General features: G+C 45.9%; 1 protein-coding gene across 1 annotated transcript in view; it reads right to left on the bottom strand.

Moving 5' to 3' along the window:
- The window catches only part of LOC119169228 (dachshund homolog 1-like), a 279,105-nt gene that overhangs the window by 86,196 nt on the left and 168,043 nt on the right, over positions 1 to 24,866 (bottom strand). The window contains exon 5 of the mRNA XM_075881536.1: positions 12,839 to 13,124. Within this exon, the coding sequence (XP_075737651.1) occupies positions 12,839 to 13,124 (286 nt within the window). The remainder of the gene's footprint in view (positions 1 to 12,838; positions 13,125 to 24,866) is intronic.

Here is a 24,866-nt window from a genome sequence, read left to right as displayed (position 1 = left end):
CGCACCTATCTGGCGGGACTTGATGTCAAGCAGGACTGCCGAGACAAGCAGAATCGTAGACCCCGAATATAACTCGCTTTTTCGTTCGCGTATCTCGCTCTTATACTCTTAGCCGTCAGATAATTTTTCTCGGCGCAGTTTGTCTCTTTTCCTATGCAACGTACTGCATTTTTCCTTGGCTCCGAACAGTGTCAAATAGAGCAAAAAAAAATAAAAAAAACACGAGTAGAGTCTGGTGAACCTACGAGCACTCCGGGAGTGTGCTGAGACGTCCGGATGCCATCGCGAGAAAAGAAGCGCCGGTCGGACCAGCAGAGGCTCAAAAATCGCGGAAGCGTTTGTCAGACTCTCAGAATTCGGTTTTCTGGTCGTTTCTTCCGCGTCGCTCTTCACTTCACACAGGGACCATTTATCAGTCCCAGCGCCTGTGAAAAAGAAAACCAAAAAATAAATAAATAAAAAAGCGTCGCGTGAGCGCGCACATCCGCCCAAATATCGCGTCTTCAGCGCGACTCCGCGTCAAACGAACAGCGCGAAGAGGGCGCACCACGTCGGTGTTGAAGATTCCTGCCTCTTCCGCAGGACAGCAAGCGTGCCGTATACACAGACAGACACTCGATCGCTTTAAATTCCGCCCAGAAGGGGGCGATGGTCGAGCGAGCCTCGGCTGCGCAGTTCTAGCGGAAGCGCGAAGTCGAGCAAGTGCTCGGATAGCCAGAAGTTGCGTGGAGAAACGCGAGGTGGCGTTGCCGTGGCTGTCGCTCGCCCTGTATGTGCCACGGTGCGCGATTTTCGGGTGCGAAACGCACGAAGTCCGCGCTTGGAGACGACCGAACCAGAGATTCCCTCCTCGTGGAAGTCAAAAAGTCGACCTGCGCGACTTCATGGGAGGAGGTGTTGGGGGGGGGGGGGGGGGCTACGATTGCTGCCCGAGCAGGGCGAGAAAGATTGATGATGGCGGGCTCTGACCCGTGGCTCTGGTCCGCCGCAGCGAGCCAGATCTGACAAATGGACCTCCGCTGTGGTGGAAGATGCTGAGCGCGTAAAGTAGAGAATGTGTACGGTACGCGTAAGGCTGGTGGCCGTCACGTGTCCAGGATTTGGAGGAGCGTGACCTTGCCGGTGTTTCTGATATACGATAGTCGTCTCGCGAGCGTCCAAGCTGTCCACCGAGGAGAATAGTAAATAAAAAGATGGTCGCGTTTTGTAGATGTGTCGTGTCGTGCTCGCGTACGCCGTCTCTGATGACTTCGTTGCAGAGCATGTTCATACGCGTAGACCTACATGACAGCCTTGATTGGATATTAGTCGATGGATCTGTACCCGACAATACCCGACTAATAAAATGGATTCAAGGTTACAATTAACAATAACACCTGAGACATTACGTGTCAGAACCTCGATGCGGATGAGGTATATGCCGTCTGATTTCGACAATCTGATGTTTGTGAATATCTGACAGCGCAATCAATACACACGGGCCTCCGGCATTTCACCTCCATTGAAATCGAACCCGTGTCCTTCGGGTCAGAATTCGAACACTGTGCAGCACCGAGGCAGACGATGTTACAGCTTGTACAAGCGGAAAGACGTGCTGCTTTACACCTAAGAGAAATACGCCTCTCCTCTCTTGTTGCGCTAAACAAAAAAACTACTCTTGAGTTTCTGTTTGTTTATTTATTATTCCCGATCTGCCATGCCCACGAAGCATTTTAATAAGACACGTAAAATCTGTTTTGCAGAGACGTGCGTCACACGACTATCGGAAGAGAGCAAAAATTATCTTTACAGAGAGTACACATGTCTACCTACTAACAACAACAACAACTACAAAAAAACTTTTTATACTTATAGCGTGTAGTGAATGCTTTTGTCCGTTCATTTCGTCAAGTGTGCCAACTAAATAACTTAGAGCGTGTAGTGAAAGCTTTTGTCCTTTCATACCATCAAGTGTACCAACTAAATTAGCAACCTATCTACTTCTTTCGCTGTGCAATGTAGTAGCTCTGGCACTGTTGCTCAGTCTCCCCACGGCGACACATTTATAGCAAAACGAAAGTTGTATATGGTCATGTCCATGTGCTGAAATAGACGTTAGTAAATGAAACAATTGTGCCCGACTTTTAAGCTTAAACACTGACACGAGGCCTATTAATAGATCAAAAGTGAGACTCACGCCGGGGCATAACGTTACTTGATCATTTTTTTTCTTTTTGCAGCGAAAGCTGTTATGAGATCACAACTCGGGTCACGCGCAGTTGTCCGCCGCCGCCGCCACCGCCTGTGTCCTTAACCTCATCGCACGAAATTAAAAAAAAAACTAGCAATAAAGACACAGTGGGGCTCGAATCCCGGGTCTGCTGTGTGTATTCCCCAGTATTCTACCACTGAGCTACGCCGGGGCATCACTTGTTGGCAAACTTGCGTTAGGCAGGCTTGATGTCGGGAAAGCAATCGAGTTAATGCGAGTTATAAAGCATTTTAAAACAGCGAAATAACAAGCAGTCGTCGCACAATGCGAATAGCGTAACGAGTGGGCTTTTCAATGCTCCAACGCATTACAAAAGCTCGTTTTTGTTCCCCTATTAACTGTGGCGCATACCCACTTCAGCCATGATTCCTCATCGTCGTCAGCCACTGCATGAACAATTGGCATAAAATTCACTGCAATTGTTTAGCGGATACCACGCTTTTCGGAAGAATGACGAAAAATCGCATAGGCAATACCGGCCTATACTGCCCAAAAGTTTATTATTAATTCTCTAGTGCGTATCAAGCAAGTGTGCTGGCAAGGTTACCCAATGAGTGTTTTGAAAAGGCTCTGAAAGGCCGCTCTTCTAGCTTTCTCTGCGACTGTGCTGCGCCTTCAGCGCAAGCCTGGCGTTTCTTTTTTTTTTTCACTTTCCTGTTTAGCCAACTGCCGAAAAGCGCTCGATTCACTTAAGTCCCCTCAAGAAATTTCAGTTTGGTGCGTGTATATATAAAAGCACGAACACACACAGTATGCTTAATCCACAAACCTCCTGCCTCATCCCCCCAAGAAAAAATACATTCCATGGTCCCATACAATGAAATTACTAAACACTACCGATTACGGAGGCAGCATTACCCTCCACCACATTCTTCATTAAATAAACAGCAGGCGACAGCATGGCGCCTATTACAAACAAGCACCTTCCCAAACCCAATTGCTTACAGTCATTGCTATCCAGATCTCTACTCCGACAAATGTAAACAGCGGGCGGACCTCAAACACATTATCTGGGTTTGTCCGCTAGTGAAGCGGCCAAAGACCAAATATTTCAATGCACAGCAGTGGCAGACCGCGCTTCCTAGCTCAAACGTCCAGGACCAGCTACAAGTTACCAGGCAAGCCGAAGATGCCGCTAGGGCCCAAGGACTCTTAGCTGCCATCTAGGAGGGAGGATATAATTCCTCGGAAACTTGCCGTTTCGAATAAAGTTGTTTCTCTCTCTCTCTCTCTCTCTTTCTGGCTGTGCCACTGTACTATGTGCAGCGTTCCACGTGAGAAAGTGCAGGGCAAGTTATAAAGGTACATTGTCCTCCCTCTCCCGGTCAAAGATATATGCTCGCACGCCTTTCTCTCTCCTCGCTTTAATTCCTGTGTCACTTTCTCCCTTGCCTTAGTGAGGTGTAGGGAACCGGATGCTACAATTCTGGTTGAATTTTCTGCCTTTCTCTTATTTTATTCTCTTTCTCACTTGAACTGAAAAAAAATTCCACGCGGAAGCCTGTGAGGATTTTTCATACGACTACGAGATGTCTGGCGTCCTAGCACAACCACCAGAGGCTGACGTTCTCAACAATGTAATTGATCTATTGCCGAGGGACATATCAATGACAGTGACACGCAGTGAGCTTAACGAACATTCCGCACATAAATACACGCTTAATAATAGTTTCTGTATATATATAGCCGAATGAAGATGAAGCATTTTGCTCAGAACGTCATTGAATCGATGCAATGTTCTTTCTTTTTGGGGCCTGTTTGACAGGAAATAGTAAATCCGATTTGTGAGATTTTTTTTCTTTTTGCCGGCAGGGTGGAGGGGCTCGTTTAGATAAATAAACGAGCGATAAAATAAAACCAGGTACCAGTTTCCATACTAGGTCACCCTGCCCAGTATCCCAATGCCATCGTTCGAAATAATGCGCCGAGCGAGGCGATAAGAAAACCGCGCGAAATGTTCGCAGAAAGAATCCGTCAAGCAGCAGTGAAAAGCCGAGAAAATAATCCCCGTGCACTGAGGCGCCCGTTCCGTCTCATTGATCCATCGTGCCCTATAGCAACGCAGCTCGAAAAGAGCGTGTGAGTCCCGATATAAAAAAAAAGAGGCAAGAATCGGTCAAAAGCGACGAATATGTGTATACGCGCCGAAAGGCGTCCGTGGCTTTGCTCTCTCAACACACGACTTGCACTCAGGCGCATCGATCAGATTTTGCCGCCTCGGTTTTGACTTTCTCAATGGCCTTCCTGCTTGACTCTTCGGCGCCGGGTATTATGGGCTGCCAAGCCAACACAAGTCGAGAAAAGCCCGACGTCAAGCAAGAAACGAAAAAATGAAAAGCGACCAAGAAACGGCGCCCAACAAAATGGCCACACCAAATCCCGGCCCGCTTCGTTCATGGGCCGGGATTTGGTTCGTTCATGGGCGGGTTCGGTCGTGAAAACAACGCGGCTCGCGGAAAATCGACGTCTAGCCAGCAGCCTCGGGGCCGGAGAAAGCGACGAATAAGGCGCCTATGGCGGTAATCCGAGAGAACTGAATGCGCAGTTGTTTTTCGCCCGGGTATACGTTTCCCCACTCCCCGTTTGATGGATGTTGGGCATTCGCTGTCAATACGAAGACACTTCCCGAGGAAGAAGGACGAATAAGAATAACAAGACGCCACCCTGCTTATACGTCCCCCAACCGTTATAAGTATAAAATCCGAGTATACACATCTTCCCAAGTGTCGCAACGCGTCTTGAAGGAAAGACGTGAAGATCGCAGAGGCCAATAAACTTTGCAACGACCTCGATATCGCCGCCCTTCTATAGCAAGAGCAGCAACTGTTCGTGTACAGACTTCGCGAACAACAGCTTTTTTTCTGTAAACTCGTACTCACTGTACACGCGCTTCGTCTTTGTTCCGGGGGTCGGCCTCGTACGATTCAAAAGTGGTCGTATTGTGGAACTACCACGGAGCTCCGGTTGCATCCGACTCTTAATGGGGCCAAAAGACTGCGGGTACGCGAAACGACGAGTTCAAGAATAACGAACTTGCCACTCAAGACCGAGGAAAACGCGAAAAAAGAAATGAACATTCTTAAAAAACAAAAGCTTTTCCGTGGCACGATGAGGGGAGCCGCTAGAACAACGGCTGACGACGATACTCGATTCCCTGTTGAGTCGACACGCTACCGCAGTTTGGAGTCGGGTGATATTAGAAGAAACGAGTTTGAAAGCGAATCCGACACCCCAAGTAAAGGGGGAAGGCGAAGGTGAACTTATACTCTGCATGCTGTGTGTATAGCAGCGAGTGGGTTCATAATTCGATATCGCGGTTCCTTTTTCTTTTTCAACCTATACGCCATACTCTCTGAATGTCGAGTTGACGAAGATCTCCTCGGACTCGAATTTCGTGCCCTTCATTGTCAAGCGCGACGGAGAATAAGAGCATCTGGTTTCAGTTAATGGGGGTTGCGTATGGGGGTGTTCGCACGCGTGCATACGTTCGTAATGAAATTCTCGTTTGCGGCCGCCGTTCACGTCAAAAGTAAGAAAGCATGATGCCCTCTTCTGCAATTAGAGGAAGTTGGGAAAAAAACGTCGTGACGTATTCTGAACCAGCCGTTTGATTTCGCTCACAAAGCATTATGCGCGATTCGCGTCCGTCGTAAGTTGGTGCTCGTGTTGCGCAGACAGCAAACGTCGCAAAAAAACGAGGACTTGCTGTATTAATTAGGTCGTCTCTACCTATCCTTATATTCACTTTCTTTATTTGCAAGTGTATAGGATATAAAACCGCATATTTGTTCTGGTTAACCTACCTACTTTTTTATTTATTTCCCCTAACTCTTTTTCGTTATTTGAGACTCGCGTAATAATGGTTTAGCGTTAGCACGTGCACTCCGCCTCAAAGTGCATAATATGTGTGAAGCCGCGCACGGCGTATTTACTCGCAAAGTACAGACACTTGTTAAATGTTGTCTAGTGTTGGTTACTACTGGCTAACGTTAGCTTGTGTTGGCTGGCCTGGTAAATGAAAATATTGAGGGATTACTGAATGCGGCTCAAATACAGTGTTATTTTGCATACTTCAAAGCAACAACCACTGTGATGTCACTGACACACTAACTTCCTCTTAAGAAGAAAAAAAAAACGTGTAGAAACGATCGACCCGTGGCTTCTAAAAAAAAAGCTATATAAATCGAAATAACATAGGGGGGAGAGGAGGGGAAAAGACAATCGCGTAGCTGTTGTCATTTATTGTCATTCACAGTAATAATGCAAGATTGCTGTCGTTCAATACTTATTTGGTCCTACTCGTTTGTTTTTAAGCCAGGGAAATCTCGACCGCGACAGGGTCATGTTTCCCGTAAACACATTAAATAAAAAGAAGATTATTGGCGCACTCTTTATCGATTACTTTTTGAACATTATTGTTAAATCCCATGAGTGAAGAGAGTCTATGCAGCGACAAGACAGTGTGCATGTAATGAAAATCGCGTGGTCGCGTGAGGGTGCACCTGCTTGGTTGCAACGAACGACTTTAGCAAAGTTAATTGATGCACGACATCATATGCAAGACAAGACCCAGCCGCGGTAATATACGCGAATATTGCGAGCCACCCCGTTCCACGCAGTGTGTGCTGGGCCGCATTTGGTTCCGGTGCGTCCTTTAGAACATGGTGCATTGAATGTAAGTCGAAGATGAAATATGTTTGCTGCAGACATTTGTTGTTGTTGTTCCTTTGATGCTGATTCGTTTCTTCTGCTTTGATTTTTTTTTCTTAAAAGTTAGGGGTTGGATACAAATGAAAAAAAAAAAAGCAAGCGAAATGAACGATCACAATACGGAACACAACGGTGAAGAACAAGGTTTGTTGTAAAAATAAAAAAAACGAACAGAAGGAAACAATGAAATACACTTATGTATTGACCGAAGTCACAGCGAAACATATCCTATAATGGCAGATTTGCGTTTTAAGCAAGCGTACATGGGCACTCGCACACATTAGACTGTATGTAGAGCACCCGTAACGTAATGTAAAAAGAAACGGACCACTTGCCCCGTCTAATGACTGTGCCAGAAAGAAGAAAAAAAGTGAGTAGAAAAGGGGGGGGGGTGGTAAAGGCAGGTAAAGATGAAAAGAAAAAGTAGGAAAAACAAAACGGTGATCACATCGTAGATGAGAAAAAGTTGCGGAAGAACGACTGAAGGGCGAGGGTAATGCCGAGTGAGAAACAAAGAAGAAGCGAACCGGAATGGGAAGTCGATACAAGAGCCGAGTGGGGCCGAGTGCCGTTCACGTAACCAAAGCCGCGCGAGGTGCGCGCAGAAATGGAAAAGTTAGGAGATAACAGATGCGAGCGACAGGCCAATTCCGGAGAGTTGGCGGGAAAGGGCTCTGCTTGATTGATGAGCCGCTCGGAGAAGCGCTATTCATTTTTTTTTTGTTCCCCCCCCCCCCCCCCCGTCAACGGAGCAGCGTTAAAGAGCGTCCTACGTAAGCAAGCGCACGCTACATACGACGACATAGAAAGCGAAAGCGTGGCGTTACTCGGGCGTTTTCCTCGTTACTTTCCGATTTCAGTGCGAGATGCGCACGCGCTGTGCAGGACAAGGCAGCGCGCGCCTGGCTTCACAACTAAACTGTTCTTCGGTCGTTTCACTTCGGCTCTCACCGGCGTTTGTTTGTTTAGCCCCCTTATCCTAATGGCAATGTCTCGTTGCTTCCAATTCTGAAGACAACGACGCGGGCGCGCATTTATGAGAATGACAGGTGTACAGATTACATACAGGACTCCTCCCAATACTGCTCCCAATCTGTTTTCTCGTATGAGGAAAAGAGTAGACTTGTGTTTTTCAGCGAGCTCCTTTTTCTGGGATGACATTCTCGCGTAGCGAATACTGATAGTGTCATTTAGACGGAAACAGGAGGAGACATGAAATGACTCTTCCGTTCGTCCTTGTCTTGTGATTGCACGTGCCGTAAAACTACGGCCGCAATGATCGCCCGACGTATTGCTGTTTGCTCTCGGTTCAGTTGTACACGCATCGGAAGCCGATCTAGGTAGCTGAATAAGACGTCATATCGTTATCAACGAGACAAATGGCCGTCATTGATGGCTATTGCTTGTCGCACTCGATGAAGACTTCACTGGGAGAAAATGTTCGAAAGATCAAGCTTGAGATATTTGTGCTTTGAAGTTAGATGCCCTATATTACGCTGAACGTTCTTTGGTGACTCGTGATGTCAAGGCAGCGAATGAAAAAGAAATATAGAAAGGAAAACAGTCCCAATGGCTGCATGTGCAGATCTGCACTTCATTTCTGTGATTATCACAAGAGGATGAATTGCACGTCTGTTATTTAATTGCGTTTTTTCACGTGGGTTACTTACTTTTAAGGCGAAAGCCTTAAATGCCTCTCAAAACGTGATAAGTGACTGCGAACGTCAGAGTCAGCACGAGGGAAGCGAAAAGACGTGGCTGATCCCTCCTTTTAGGAATCGGTATAACACAAAAGTGAAACGTGTCTTCACATATGTAGCTGAGCGTTTATTGTGCATAATTTCGCAACAAGGGCGAAGGAATGAATGCTACAGTAACGAATTGCGAATTCACGCGAAGAACGGCAAGCAGCGCGAAAGTTGCAGCGCGCACCTCAAACAAAAAGCGCGCGCGAAATAAGCATACGCAGTGCGAGCCCGGACTAACAACTGCACAGCTCGACACTTAAAGCGCCCTGTTAAAACAGAAAGGACGATGCAGGAAACGAACGCACAAGTATAGACAGGGCAAGCGCAAACAACTGCAACAATTATTACTTTTTCGTGTATGAGCAGCGAGGTCCTCTCGCAAACGCAGCCGCGGCAGCAAGCGAGGTGACATTCGTGCTCACTCGAAACAAGAGTCTGATAAGCGCGCGCGCGGGAGAGACCACGCCCCGCTGAGGCGGCTCTCAACGAAACGCTCGAGACGAAGACCTTGAGAGCGCGCCCAACGCGAGCACGTCGCGCCATCTCGCTCCTGATGACGAAAATGGGCTGAAGTTACAGAGCTCTGAGGACCACCAAACGGTGTATGGTGTGTATAAATGGTTTGACGTCAGAAAGTTTGACAACGTACGCTCTGTGGCCTAGTGGATAGGACCGCGCGCTGCGGAACGTGAAGTCGCTACAGTTCGGTGCTCTTCAACAGAACTTTCACTCCTCGTTTTTTCTTTGCAATCCGTTAGTATGTATTATACAACGTTATATTCGTGATGGAAATACGTCAGCGGAACCGTGGTGGACCCCGGCATAAAACACTTTTGTATTAAAAATTATGTGATGACATCACCACATGACGTCTTTAGAGGAAACCTAGATATGTGACGTCATCCTTACCATTATGATAACGGAACCTCATGTGGTGTAGAGAGCTTTAGATAAAAGAGAGGATACAATACAATCTACTGGGAAGTGGCTAACTTATGCTTTCGAGTCGTCTTAGGAAAATGCATAAAAGCGAAAGCACGTGACTTGTTTCCTTAAGTCCCGAGTGCCCTTAAATGGACCGACAAAACATTTTCATGGCACCTATTTTATTAGCTCAATGAAAAGTTTACAGCATACAGTGTCTAATTACGGAATGGTAACGTGGAAAACACTGCAGATTTAAATCAGATTTTTTTCTGTCTGCGGCAAATGTGAAATCCTATACACACGTGACAACACATGCTGAATACAGTGAGCACGAGAGTGGTTCGTGTTAGAGCGGTGCGGTTTATTGCGCACGAGTGCATCCCGAGCACAAGCTCCGCGGCTCGACATGGGCCACTGGCTGCCGCGACAGAAGCGCCACTATTCACTTTGTAGCTCATTTTACCGCGTAAGCAGCACAGAATAAAGCGGAGATAAATAATAATATACATAGCCCAAGTTTAAGGACTAACTATGGCACACACGGCACCATCACACTACGTGACTACGTACTATGGAGTGATGGGCTCCATAATCCAGCTTCAAGGCTATTCCACTAGGCTCAGTTACATATCGGTTTCCACTACTTTCGAAGAAGATTTAAAAGTATAAATCTTTCCCACAGTGCGAAAAGCATACTGGTATGTCACTACTATTAACAGGCTCTTCGTTTGTACCAAGATCTAGTCACACGTTGTGGCCAGTTGTCGCTCCCATTAAGCGACCGCCCACCAGGTGGCTACGAGGACAGTTTCTTGAATCTCAAGATATTCTCTATCGACACTCTGTCGTTTGTACGTAATTATGAGAAAGTCGGAAAACTGGTAGTGAGCGACATTATAGTAATATACTGCTTTACCCTGCGTGAACACGTTATCGCCTTCATCACTTCCATAGCAATCTCATATTCAGGTGTTGAGAGTCTTAAAGTAGTGCTGTCCATTAACTATATGTACACTATTAAGGAACACAACACGCCTTGAAGCAATACAGCATCAGATATATGATGAAGCGTATAAGCTGCAAATATGGCATCGAAAGGGAAAAAATACTCACTAATCCTGTCTACTTCTGTAGCGTGTGACCTCAGAACGCTTTTACGGCGAAGTGAACAACTCAAACAATGGATGACCGGGGTGCTATGCACTCCGATACGATCGACACCGAACCGCACTACAAGGCAAATAAATAAATAAATAAATAAATAGATAAATAAATAAATAAATAAATAAATAAAATGGTCCAGATATACTCGAACGTACTTTATTCTACTTCGCAATCGTTCTTGGGTGCAAATAGATAATCACTGAAAGCGCCAGAGGCACAACGAATATGCTTACGAAATTCACTAAAATTTACGGACAGTACCCCGTCACTTCAACCGAAAACGTTAACCACTTCAACGTGACCCCGGTATCATTTCACACAAACACAGCGTTATCAGGGAGGATTGCTTTCGCTGGTTGAAAACGGTGCATGAACTTAAAAAAAAAAACTCACACTTCAAACAAAGAAATACTACGCACACGTATCGGCCCACCAACGAACAAACAGTGAAGTTTGACGATTGAGTGAGCGCTTCCAAACTCTCTTTTTCTCTAACATCCGCCTTCTCCTCTTCCATTTTTTTTTTTAAGGGCAGCGGTGTTGTCTTGATTATAGACCATGTTCCAGCGCGGCGGAGCTCCCGTCAGTATGCCTATTGAGTGCGGCGCACCACAGTCCGCCTTTTGACGACCCGCTTTTTCAGCCCTTGGTTCCCGGCCCCTCCTCCTATCCATCCACCCATCAATCAGCTGCGCAAACAGGGCCCAACAAACTGAGAAGAAACGAAACCACTTCAACCTCAGTGTCGCTCACGAGAAAGAGCGAGAGGTCACGAGAACAAGGATATCAGAATCCAATCTCTTACACTTCAGTATCCAGCGAGATTTTCCTTTTTTCGTTTCGCATTTCGTAGAGGATGTAGCGTTAGCGCGTATGTGTATCGTGAACCACGGTGTTCCCTCTTGAGAGCGACTGGCCTGCGCAGTTTTCGTGACCATCACGTCCTGTACCATTTCGTGCTTACTTGTCTCGTGTTTTGATTCCCCAATTAAACTATTCTGGCATGGCGTAACCAACCGTACTTTTTTATCATTACTATTATTGCTTTATATTTTGTTCTCTCTGTCACAAGCGCTACAATAGTGTCTAAATGTCAACAAGTTTGTTATTTTCGATGCCACCTAAGCAACTGTAGAACGGTAGGAAGAGGAAGACCAATCCACTGGTCGAAACGTTGGCTCGACACAACCCTGATTAACATGTGGGGATTAACGTCGCTAAATCAGCATATGATTATGAGAGACGTCGTAGAGGAGGGCTCCGGAAGTTTCTACCACCTGGTGTTCTTTAACGTGCACCCAAATCTGAGCATACGGGCCTATACAACATTTCCACCTCCATCGCAAATGCCGCCGCCATCGACACAACACTGTTTACGGATTCTTCAGGAACTGTGCCATTTGTTACCACACTAGATTTATCTAGTCTGTCCCCTTGCAACAACATACCGTTGGACTCCAAATTAATAATAAGAAGATAAAAACAACTTCAAAGCCGGTTTCAACATCGTAAAAAGCGCCGCGCAGTGAAGCTCTAAGTGCACGAGTGTGTGTGACTGGTATATAGCGTGATCACTTGGCATTGTACCTACACCAGCGAGATTTGAAACACTCAAAGCAATGTCACGCGACCTGGTGGCTGCTGGGCCAGCATGTGAGCTGTTTTTCCTGCACTTTGTACGGACACTCATCCCCATCATCACTTTGTTGCATTTGCCTGTAGAAATTCTTTTTCATGATTTATATAATCAGCAGCAGTAGCGTTTGGTTTTATCTATTTCTTTATTCGTTACCCTCTCTGGTCACGTGACCTGAGTGGCGCCTGCTACTACGGAAACTACTACTACAATCACGGCTTTAAATATGAGGAGTTATAAAGGCTCGTTTTTTTTTTCTCTTTGACACAACCTTAATGAAAACTAATTGGCGACATCATTTACACGGTTCTAACTGAATGGCAGCACTTATAATATGTATATTCATAAATATAAGCAGTGAGCTCTGCAAACGTGCGAAAAAGAAACGCCTCTGACGCCTACCTCAGGGCGGCTTGCGGATCCAGCTGAGGCGGCGCGGCCTTGGCGAGGTGGTGGTCGGTGCGCGAGGGCGCTGCGCCTCCCAGCGGGTGGTGCGGCGTGGCGCCGGGCAGGGGAATCCCCATGGCGGCACTCAGCAGACCGCCAGGGTGCGGGTGCGAGCCCAGGGCGAGGAAGGGCAGCGTGGCGTTCAGGTGCGCAGCGGCCGCGGCGGCAGCCGCTTGCTGCGGGCTGAAACCGTTGGGCAGCAGGGCACCCCCGCCGTGATGAGGCTTGTCCGCTTGCTCGGCTGTACAGTGGAAGAGTGAAAAAATACGTCATTGGGCACGCGAACGGGCGCAAGCACACTCCGAGTGTAAAAATAATGTCGACTTTTACCGTGAGGTGGACAGATGGGCGAGTTGGAAACTGTGCACACTTGGAAGACCAGCGCGAATACGACGCGGAAAACAAGACGAGGAAGACGCAGGACGAGCGCCGAGTCTTGTGTCTCCGTCGTGTCCGCGCTTGTCTTCCAAGTATTCTACATTTAAGGTTATAGTACACCAAAAGCGCAAAGAAAACGAAGATAAACGACGGATAGCCTTCATGCTTGCTTCTTTTTATGCATAATTTGGACTGCATGCCAGACCTTTCCTCTCAACCAAATGAAGAGAGCTCAAGTTGTTCCACGTGCACTGAGAAATAATAATAATAATAATAATAATAATAATAATAATAATAATAATAATAATAATAATAATAATAATAATAATAATAATAATAATAATGTGACTTGGTTTTTATTTCCAGAAACCTCGATATGATTAGAGGGACGCCGTATACAGCGGAAGACTCCGTAAAATTTTCTCAGTCGCTGTGCTTTAGGATGCACCTAAATCGTTGAGTACGCGGACCGCTAACAATTCGCCTCCATCGAAATTCAGCCGCAGTCCCCGCGACCTTCGGGCCAGCAGTCCGGCATCGTAACCAGAATACCGCGGCGCGTAACCACAACATAAAAGAGGTGAAAGCAAAAACAAAAAAAGTCAACGTGCACTGACAAAAGTTGTGAGAAAAACATGTCAAGTGGGTGTTTGGTATGGGAGTGATACGGGGGAACTTCCTAAACATGTTCATTTCTTCATTTAGGTGATTGCGTGTAACAGCTTGTATCGCAGGAATTCCGGCGTCGGCGTCATTGGTTGTGAGCGAAAAAATCATAATCTTATGCGTGACGAAGAAAAATAGAACGATTCAAATGAAATGAATAGTAAAAAAAAAAATACTGCATTACTGCAATATTTCATTTTGTCTATTGTGAAACATGTATACGGACGCATGTGTTTGTAAACCATGACAGTTACTTTGACTGCATTCCCAAGGAGAGGGCGTTATTTTCACTGCATTCACAAGCAGGTGTGTGGCTGTGTGGTAGAACATGTGCTTGCCATGCAAACCCACCCTGGTTCGATTCCCGCTTGGACCCAAACGCCCCGCGTTCGATTCTCACACTAACTAACCTATGATAACCCATGATTTCTTATCACATGTTTCGTTTGCATCGTCCTCGATTTTTGGTCACACATAAAATTATGATTTTTCGCTCATGACCAACGACGCCGACGCCGGAGTTTCTGCGAGACGAGCTCCTTAACGCTATCACGTTAAAAAAAAAAATCTTGGCATCTCCAAGAAGTGAATCATGAAGATGTGCGAAGTTGTGGGTATCGTATCGCTGAGTAACCTCCTCCCCGTTCGCGTGCTTTCGCTCGCACACACAACGATGCGGGTGGCGATATTATCAATTTATATTTTACCACGATCTTCACGGCGCCAGCGAAATCGATGTTACAACTTCGCTTTGAGTGCCTACATAATTGCCTTCGCAGTAAAAAGGAAGTCAAGACCAGTCCCGTGTTGGACGAATAGTTTTAGCACTGTTTATAGAGCAGCGAAAACAAGGCGTGCGCAATATAAGATAGCCACACACAATTGTACTCGCATACCACAAACAAATGGACTAACGCGCGCACCACACATGAATGGGTTTCAGTGTGATATGCGCCCACCTTGGCCAACGAAGCTAAAAGTACAGAAAACTCGAAAAACGCTAAGACAAAACATATCGAAGCGAGGTGCGCCATTGGCGAGAGAAACAAGAGTCAAGGAAGCGCGTAACACAATATTGTCTTCGGGAACGGGAAGAAGAAAAGGAAAAAGAGATAGAAAAATTCTTCCTCCTTACAGACACACGTACAAGAGGCACTTGTGTTCCATCAGCGATTGTAATAGGAACAACGAGAACAAAAAGCGCGTTTTTCGGACGGCGCCAGCGACCTCCGAAACCAGGCAGAGATGGAATTAGCGCAGCCTTGGAATATGCACGAGCCCCGAAGAAACATCAGGCACAGGCAGTTCGTTGGGTGGGGAGGAATACTTCGCTCCGGGAGCCGATGGACTCCGTGAAGGGGGCTTCCTAGCGCATCTCTCCAGCGGAAAGGAGAAGCGCTGCTCGCCGCACAAATTAGGTTTCTTGAGGAGTTCCTCCAGTCAAAATGCATATACTGCGCAGCCTCTCAGCTAATACTGATCGAAAGGAGTGGAGTGGAGTAATTTCTTCGTTCCACGCTTGCACCATGGTCTGCCTTGTCACACTGCGTTCGTTTTTTTTTAGATTTTTCTTTACTTTAACGTTCCTTCTCTGCTTCTACGTGTGCTGTTATCCCTTCCGCGCGCGCTCTTGATTCTCGTAATAATTTTCGGATCCCTTCCCTGGCTTTTCGAACGGAGCACCCGGCGAGTGCTCGGCGGGCACACACCATTTCCGCAGCGCCGTTCATATTTGAAAGCCGTACGGCGATGCTGATGTCCTCCGTTCTTCGCTTCGCAAAGTAAATAAACTAAAAGACAGAATTAAGCAAGAAGAGGGGGTACGGAAATTCTTCCTTCTTTCGCGCCAGAGCCGTTTCTCTGCTCTGACTTTCGGCTCCGGCTCGGACGAATTTAAACTTCCTCCCGTTCTCTCCCCTTTCTGTGTTTTACCGTTCTTTTTTCATTTACGTTACACCGCACTCTGCTCTCAGCGACAACTTAGCTGCGCGCTTTTAGCGTCCATCTCTGCACTCGCTATTATTCCCAGATTCTAAAAGCATAACCCGTTCCTGTCACGATTCATCTATATCTTTTTGCCCCTCCGAACTGAGTAATTATGAAATGGAAGCGCACAACGTAGAAGCAGACGGAAAGACAGGGACAAGCGCTAACTACCAACTGAAAGTTTATTCGGAAAAAATATGAAATATATACTAAAAGATGATACAGTGTCAAGGCACATACGATAACACCAAAGCATAGACCAAAAATGGCAACACCGATAGAATATCTTAGTGCGTCAGCCCTACCTTACCATCGCTTACTGTGCTTTACATTGATTAGTTAACTTCTACGGCATCTGCTAATGTTTAAAAACGCTAGCTCCTTATCGGACAAAGCGATTGATGGTTTGCTGACGCAAGCCCCGTGTTCCGCTATGTGTGCTGCTTCAATTATAAGCCTTGTGCGCTCATCTTTGTGCTTTTGGAGAACTACTGTCTTATCAAATTGTACTTCACAGCCACATCTAGTGACATGCTGGGCAAGATAACCATCCTTGCCGCTACGAACATTGCACGCATGCTCACGCAACCTGTCGTTGAGGCATCTTCCAGTTTGCCCAATATAACAGGCACCGCACGAAAGTATGATCATGTAAACTACGTCACTAATGCAGTTGACAAAACGGTTCCTGTGCTTTGTTTTACACCGCTGTTCCCTGTGTCTAGCGCCACATGTCAGTCTAGCCAGCTGAGAAAGCTTGTGTGGTGCAGAGGAAACTACACGCACTCCCATGCGCTGCCCCACCTTTTTCAGGCGGTGGGTAACCTGATGCATGTAAGGGACAACAGCTACTCAGTAACACCGAAAGTTGGGCGAGTTGGTGATTGTTCATGATTACAAATAAGCAGCGCACGACGTTTTACACAAAGAGAGACGATAGGGACACCGCTGCACTCTCAACTAGTTTATTTCGTAAACGACCTTGGTTAATTATACAACAAGACGGTGTACCACGTGCTACAATGACAACGTATTTTCTAAAAAGCCAACTTCGCAATCGCTCAAAGTAATCGATGCTTGGCTTATACAGTAATCTTTTCTTTTTGCGATGTGGAAGGCCTCGATCACTTCCCTTGTCATCTTATCTCTGTGGCTGGAAAGAATTTTAGTCTCAGAGAACAGCGGGGAACAGCCACATTCTAAGCAATGCCGTCTTAAGTGCGAGTAAGCATTATTAGCTAATGCTCTCTTGTGCTCCGTTAACCTTGTATTTATGCACCGGCCTGTTTGACCGATGTACATTTTCCCACATGACATGAGCAAACAGTAAACCACCGCGGTTCTGCACTCAACAAACAAAACACTGTGCTTAACAGAGCACCGACACCTATCCTTTTTTGTCAATCGCTTCCTATCTAGCCTAGCGCATATCTTTCCTAGTTTGTTAGGTGCAGAAAAAACAACTTGTAAGCCATACCGGCTGCCTACATTCTTTAGATTATGTGATATACTGTGCGCATAGGGTATGGAGACACATTTCTTTTTCCTTTCTTCATAATTCCTCTCAATTTGAGGCTGCTCCGAAGATATATTCTTGCGCACAAGATGAACCAACTTCTGTGCGGTTCTGCGCAGAACATGCTCTTCGTAACCCGCACTAGCCAATCTATCTACTTGTCTGATGAAGCTATCATTAACTTTGTGGGGACAAGATTTGGCCAAGGCAGCGCGGAGACAAGAGAATGCTATGCCATTCTTAACTGTCTTTGAATGCCCGGAAGAATAGCTAAGCAGGGGCTTCTCAGATCGTGGGCTATATAACCAGCAAACATGGTCTGGCTTACGTGATAACAACAAGTCCAAAAACTGAAGCTGACTTTCCCGTGGCACTTCCCACGTAAACTCGAGGCCCTCGCTGCAGTCCCTGAAAACATTTAAGATATCTACTATAGCCCTGTCAAGTACAGTGTGTTCTACAAAAATTAGGTAATCGTCAACATATCTAAATATGGTCTTTGCAAGGCCCTTTATGTTGGCTTCAATTTTTTTGTTCACGTAACCCAAGAACATGTTGCTAAGTATCGGGGCCACCTTCGAACCAATGCATATTCCCGATCTTTGTAGGTACAACTCATCATGCCATTTGATGAAAGTAGACCTTAAGTAAAAAGACAATAATTCGAGGAAAGCTCCCACTGAAATGCCGCATTTGTTAACAAATTCGATTTCATCATTATCATCTGTAATGCACTTTCTAACAACTGTCAATAAAGGACCATGTGGAATGTTGTAGTACAAATCCTGAACATCAACACTAAAAAAATTGCAAGTACCAGGGTTAGAGGTTGTCAAGAAGGCAACCAACGCCTCCGAGTTCGGTACACAGAAGGGATCTGATACCTTAAGGCTAACTAGCTGCTCTTGAAGAAAGGTAGAAAGATTAAGTTGCCATGAGTCCCTTTCCGATACAATACACCTAAACGGAACGTCAGGCTTGTGAGTTTTTGCTGCAAAAAACAACTCCAGGTGCAAATTTGTCGCACGTTTCACAGTAGAAGCAAGCTTTTCCAGAATGTGGTTCAAAAGTAGCGCGACAGCTTCCTCCTTGACTTTGCTAGCTTTCTTGTTAACAGGAACAAAATTCTTTTTAACTGCCGATAACGCCTTTGTTTGGAAAAGCCCATCAGGTAAAATAACAAAGCAACCCTCCTTGTCAGAGGTCAGAAACCGCAAATTGTTGCTAATGCCAAAGTCCACCAAAGTTCTTACGTGCTGTTGCTTCCCTCTTGTGGTTGACGTCTTCTTTAGAACATCCACGCATTCCGTGATGAAGCGTGGGCGCTCTTCTTCTAACACACGACGAGCAAGGTTCTTGGTGAGCGCCACTTTCTCCGGTGGGGTAAAGGACGGTTCAAAGCAGAACTTTGGTCCTAATCCGAGAATCTTCTTGTAGTCTTTAGGAATGGCACAGACAAAGTAGCGGACTGGTTATGGGACAACAGCCGGCCACACTTACCTAGGCCAAAAAAACCCAAGCCAACGGATGGGAAAGTCATCACCTTGGGAGACTGTGCCATTCCTAAAGACTACAAGAAGATTCTCGGATTAGGACCAAAGTTCTGCTTTGAACCGTCCTTTACCCCACCGGAGAAAGTGGCGCTCACCAAGAACCTTGCTCGTCGTGTGTTAGAAGAAGAGCGCCCACGCTTCATCACGGAATGCGTGGATGTTCTAAAGAAGACGTCAACCACAAGAGGGAAGCAACAGCACGTAAGAACTTTGGTGGACTTTGGCATTAGCAACAATTTGCGGTTTCTGACCTCTGACAAGGAGGGTTGCTTTGTTATTTTACCTGATGGGCTTTTCCAAACAAAGGCGTTATCGGCAGTTAAAAAGAATTTTGTTCCTGTTAACAAGAAAGCTAGCAAAGTCAAGGAGGAAGCTGTCGCGCTACTTTTGAACCACAATCTGGAAAAGCTTGCTTCTACTGTGAAACGTGCGACAAATTTGCACCTGGAGTTGTTTTTTGCAGCAAAAACTCACAAGCCTGACGTTCCGTTTAGGTGTATTGTATCGGAAAGGGACTCATGGCAACTTAATCTTTCTACCTTTCTTCAAGAGCAGCTAGTTAGCCTTAAGGTATCAGATCCCTTCTGTGTACCGAACTCGGAGGCGTTGGTTGCCTTCTTGACAACCTCTAACCCTGGTACTTGCAATTTTTTTAGTGTTGATGTTCAGGATTTGTACTACAACATTCCACATGGTCCTTTATTGACAGTTGTTAGAAAGTGCATTACAGATGATAATGATGAAATCGAATTTGTTAACAAATGCGGCATTTCAGTGGGAGCTTTCCTCGAATTATTGTCTTTTTACTTAAGGTCTACTTTCATCAAATGGCATGATGAGTTGTACCTACAAAGATCGGGAATATGCATTGGTTCGAAGGTGGCCCCGATACTTAGCAACATGTTCTTGGGTTACGTGAACAAAAAAATTGAAGCCAACATAAAGGGCCTTGCAAAGACCATATTTAGATATGTTGACGATTACCTAATTTTTGTAGAACACACTGTACTTGACAGGGCTATAGTAGATATCTTAAATGTTTTCAGGGACTGCAGCGAGGGCCTCGAGTTTACGTGGGAAGTGCCACGGGAAAGTCAGCTTCAGTTTTTGGACTTGTTGTTATCACGTAAGCCAGACCATGTTTGCTGGTTATATAGCCCACGATCTGAGAAGCCCCTGCTTAGCTATTCTTCCGGGCATTCAAAGACAGTTAAGAATGGCATAGCATTCTCTTGTCTCCGCGCTGCCTTGGCCAAATCTTGTCCCCACAAAGTTAATGATAGCTTCATCAGACAAGTAGATAGATTGGCTAGTGCGGGTTACGAAGAGCATGTTCTGCGCAGAACCGCACAGAAGTTGGTTCATCTTGTGCGCAAGAATATATCTTCGGAGCAGCCTCAAATTGAGAGGAATTATGAAGAAAGGAAAAAGAAATGTGTCTCCATACCCTATGCGCACAGTATATCACATAATCTAAAGAATGTAGGCAGCCGGTATGGCTTACAAGTTGTTTTTTCTGCACCTAACAAACTAGGAAAGATATGCGCTAGGCTAGATAGGAAGCGATTGACAAAAAAGGATAGGTGTCGGTGCTCTGTTAAGCACAGTGTTTTGTTTGTTGAGTGCAGAACCGCGGTGGTTTACTGTTTGCTCATGTCATGTGGGAAAATGTACATCGGTCAAACAGGCCGGTGCATAAATACAAGGTTAACGGAGCACAAGAGAGCATTAGCTAATAATGCTTACTCGCACTTAAGACGGCATTGCTTAGAATGTGGCTGTTCCCCGCTGTTCTCTGAGACTAAAATTCTTTCCAGCCACAGAGATAAGATGACAAGGGAAGTGATCGAGGCCTTCCACATCGCAAAAAGAAAAGATTACTGTATAAGCCAAGCATCGATTACTTTGAGCGATTGCGAAGTTGGCTTTTTAGAAAATACGTTGTCATTGTAGCACGTGGTACACCGTCTTGTTGTATAATTAACCAAGGTCGTTTACGAAATAAACTAGTTGAGAGTGCAGCGGTGTCCCTATCGTCTCTCTTTGTGTAAAACGTCGTGCGCTGCTTATTTGTAATCATGAACAACAGCTACTCTTTCTCTGGCTAGACTGACATGTGGCGCTAGACACAGGGAACAGCGGTGTAAAACAAAGCACAGGAACCGTTTTGTCAACTGCATTAGTGACGTAGTTTACATGATCATACTTTCGTGCGGTGCCTGTTATATTGGGCAAACTGGAAGATGCCTCAACGACAGGTTGCGTGAGCATGCGTGCAATGTTCGTAGCGGCAAGGATGGTTATCTTGCCCAGCATGTCACTAGATGTGGCTGTGAAGTACAATTTGATAAGACAGTAGTTCTCCAAAAGCACAAAGATGAGCGCACAAGGCTTATAATTGAAGCAGCACACATAGCGGAACACGGGGCTTGCGTCAGCAAACCATCAATCGCTTTGTCCGATAAGGAGCTAGCGTTTTTAAACATTAGCAGATGCCGTAGAAGTTAACTAATCAATGTAAAGCACAGTAAGCGATGGTAAGGTAGGGCTGACGCACTAAGATATTCTATCGGTGTTGCCATTTTTGGTCTATGCTTTGGTGTTATCGTATGTGCCTTGACACTGTATCATCTTTTAGTATATATTTCATATTTTTTCCGAATAAACTTTCAGTTGGTAGTTAGCGCTTGTCCCTGTCTTTCCGTCTGCTTCTACGTTGTGCGCTTCCATTTCATAATTAGTCATGTATCACCAACTCGCCCAATCAACCATTCCGAACTGAGAGCCTGAAGAAGGACGACCGGGTTGCCTTTCTTTTCTATGTTTCTTTTTTCATCCTACTCAGCGAGATATAGAAGCAAAACGAAGAGTGGGCAAAGTGCGCCTGCGTGAGATCGCGCAGTGACTGCAGGTCTATGCTGTTTATCGACCTGTCATGCCGTATTTGCCCCCCCCCCCTTTTTTTTTTTTGAAGGGTGGTAGAATAGAACACTAACGCTTGTTCGGGAAGGTGTGAAAAAACTGTAAATTAAGTTTCCGCCTTCAATAAACATTAATGCGCGGAATGATATCGCGTTCGCGAGTGACTGAGACGAGATTCACGACGCGTGGTAACAAGTGCATTCTAAGAAGATATGTCAGTAGGGTCGCTATTATTAAAGCAGCGATTTCATTTAGAGAATATTTACTAAAGAATTATTAGCTGCTTTGAAGTTTTTTTATTATCATCGAGTGGTGCTTCATTATTTAAACTGTTGTTAGTGTTACATGATGAGTTAGCAGCCACCCATTGTAGTTTAGAAACCAAGCAAGACGTTTCCGTCGCCCTTTCAAGAATGAAAAACAACAGATGCAATTATATTAATTTTCGAAAGTGATTACGACAATAAAATTTGTCGTTTTCAATAAAAAAATGAGCACTGAGAACGACTTAAAGTTAGCAACTATAAATAATGTAATACAATGCACAGAAGCAGGTGAAAGGGAGGGTTGCTAGAGGGTAGGGGACCTCGATATTCAGTATGGCAACAAGATCACCCTGTTTCGGCGCTGTCGTAGTCATACAATAAGAAAAGAAAATGCGCATACACGCGGAGCCGCTAACATCGAAAATCTGAGTCATCATTTGCATACAGCGTCAATGCCAGCACTTTCTTCTACGCCGCTCGAACTTCACGCTACCGCATTATCACAAAGCTGCCCGGGTCCGGTGCGACGCGGTCCGGTCGGACCGCAATGCATGCTCGAAACCGGCATATATATATATATATATATATATATATATGCCGTTTTATACGCGCCACAAAAGAGAGAGAGCATGGGGATACACTTGGAAACCGAACGCTCACGCGAAAAACACGCCGCAGCGGGACAGTTTTGACGGATTGTCGGGGGCACCCATACAACAAGCGGCCATGCATACATATGTACGCGCGAACTAGCGGCCGTCGAGGACAGAAGGAGACACGAAGAGGCAAAACGGAGCACCCAGATCCGCCCATCGCCGTTGTGCACCTTCGGCTGCTCCCTTAGTCCCAAAGAGATCGCGGACGCTCGTCATGCATTCAACCCCTCTCTCTTTCCGAGTCATTCTTTCCATATAGCGCGGAGAGAAAAAAAGGAATACGTTTGCCGATATGCTACACCCTCCCCCTCCCTCATTTCTGAAACCCACGGGGGATTCTTTTCTAGCAAAAACGGGAATCAGCGTATTCGTTCGCGTGTGCATCTGTTCGCCCCGACACGACCTGCGAGCGACCCCAAAGTCGCCGTGTCTTGCGAGGCTATATACACTAAAGCGTATGCAGCGAGCTTCTGAGCGATTCTTCCTTCCACCATGCCGCGGTAGCGCGAGTGAGAAACACTTCACCGCCGATCGCACACGCTGCGCCCTGCGACACGCGAGGTTTCCATCGAATCTCGTATGCGCCTCTAGCATGCAGTGCACGAATTGGGCTTTTCAAAGTTTCAAGACCCGAGATTGTGGCAGACGAGTTCTGAACGCTCGTGTCTCTCTCGTGGCAACCGCGAAATTTTGTCCTTTTATCGATTTAGTTTATGAAAGAAGAAAGATTGTTTTGATCTCTGCTGAAATTTCGCGTTTCTATAAATGCTGAAAGCATCGTCGCAATATAAAGCAGCTTGTGACGTTTTCGCGTGCCTATGGACATAAATTTGAATCGTGTTCGATCCCGATGGAATGAATGGGTAAGGGGAAAATTTCACGTACTTTGCAAGCTGTATTGAAGAACTACAAGTGGTGAACGTTAACACGTTAACACACAACAGCATACCTCGCGAAAGAGTCGTGGATTTGTCACGAAAACTTCATAGAAACTCATTAACGGCGTATGTTCGCTATCGTAAGTTCTCTCATCTACGAGTCAATAAATATAACCTTGGTTGGCTTGGAGTCAAGAGAATCAAGGAAAATTAAACGTCTTGTCGTGCTCGAAAGAAGGGAACTATCAATGTATTATGTTTTCTTTTCTCTCAGGTCTGGTGCAAGGATGTCTTACACTGATTCAAGAAATGCGGACGCGAATTTCGATAATGAAAATTCTTTATTATTTCTCTTAATGGCGACGTTTATAACTCTTCATGGCTAAATTTCTATTCGCATAAATATCTGTTGCTCAAGTTTCCTGCCGTGTAACATTCACTACATTACTTACTGTAACATTAGGTTAAGTCGCACATTTTTCCGAGCGAAATAAAGTAGACGATTCCCCTCTCCCACTTGCACAGTTGAATGAAAATGCCCACGCATGCACGCATACACACACATCTGCCAACGCAACCAAACAGACATGTTGACGCACGCACGCACATATGCACACATGTGCGCACACAAAAACACACGAGGCAGAAGACGGGACTGAAATATGACGATAAAAGCGAGAGTGAATAAAAGCGGAGTTTCGTCTCGCAAAACATAGTCGGGCAGCGCTATAACTTACCACCCAAGCATCTTCCGATATCGACGCGCTGCGTTGCCCAGTGGCGGCCGATTCCTGGCGCGACGCGACCACGTGCTAAAAACAGCCCGCGGTCTTCCATCATTCCTCGGGTGCAGCCGGCGTCTCCCATAGATTGCGAGGAGGGTTAAAAATCTCCAGAAGCCCGTGAAAGTCACTTGCCTTTCCCGCATTCGCATATACAGTGCATGCGCACACGGCGCGAAAGGGGATGCCCGAAAAAGGAGAGACCACAGTGAAAAAAAAAAAAAAAACAACGAGAACGACGCTCTGCAAACACACTGGAAGATGCTTTCATAGCGTATCGCTGCGGCACAAACCCTGTGCAGACTCTGTGCACGGGTTCTACTCACGGAGCGCCACCATAGCTAAAAAAATAAAGTCACGCACGTCAGATGCACGTGCGT

Source organism: Rhipicephalus microplus, chromosome 2 (genome assembly GCF_043290135.1).
Source record: "Rhipicephalus microplus isolate Deutch F79 chromosome 2, USDA_Rmic, whole genome shotgun sequence".
Classification (NCBI taxonomy): Eukaryota; Metazoa; Arthropoda; class Arachnida; order Ixodida; family Ixodidae; genus Rhipicephalus; species Rhipicephalus microplus.
This window is presented reverse-complemented; position numbering and strand designations above follow the sequence as displayed.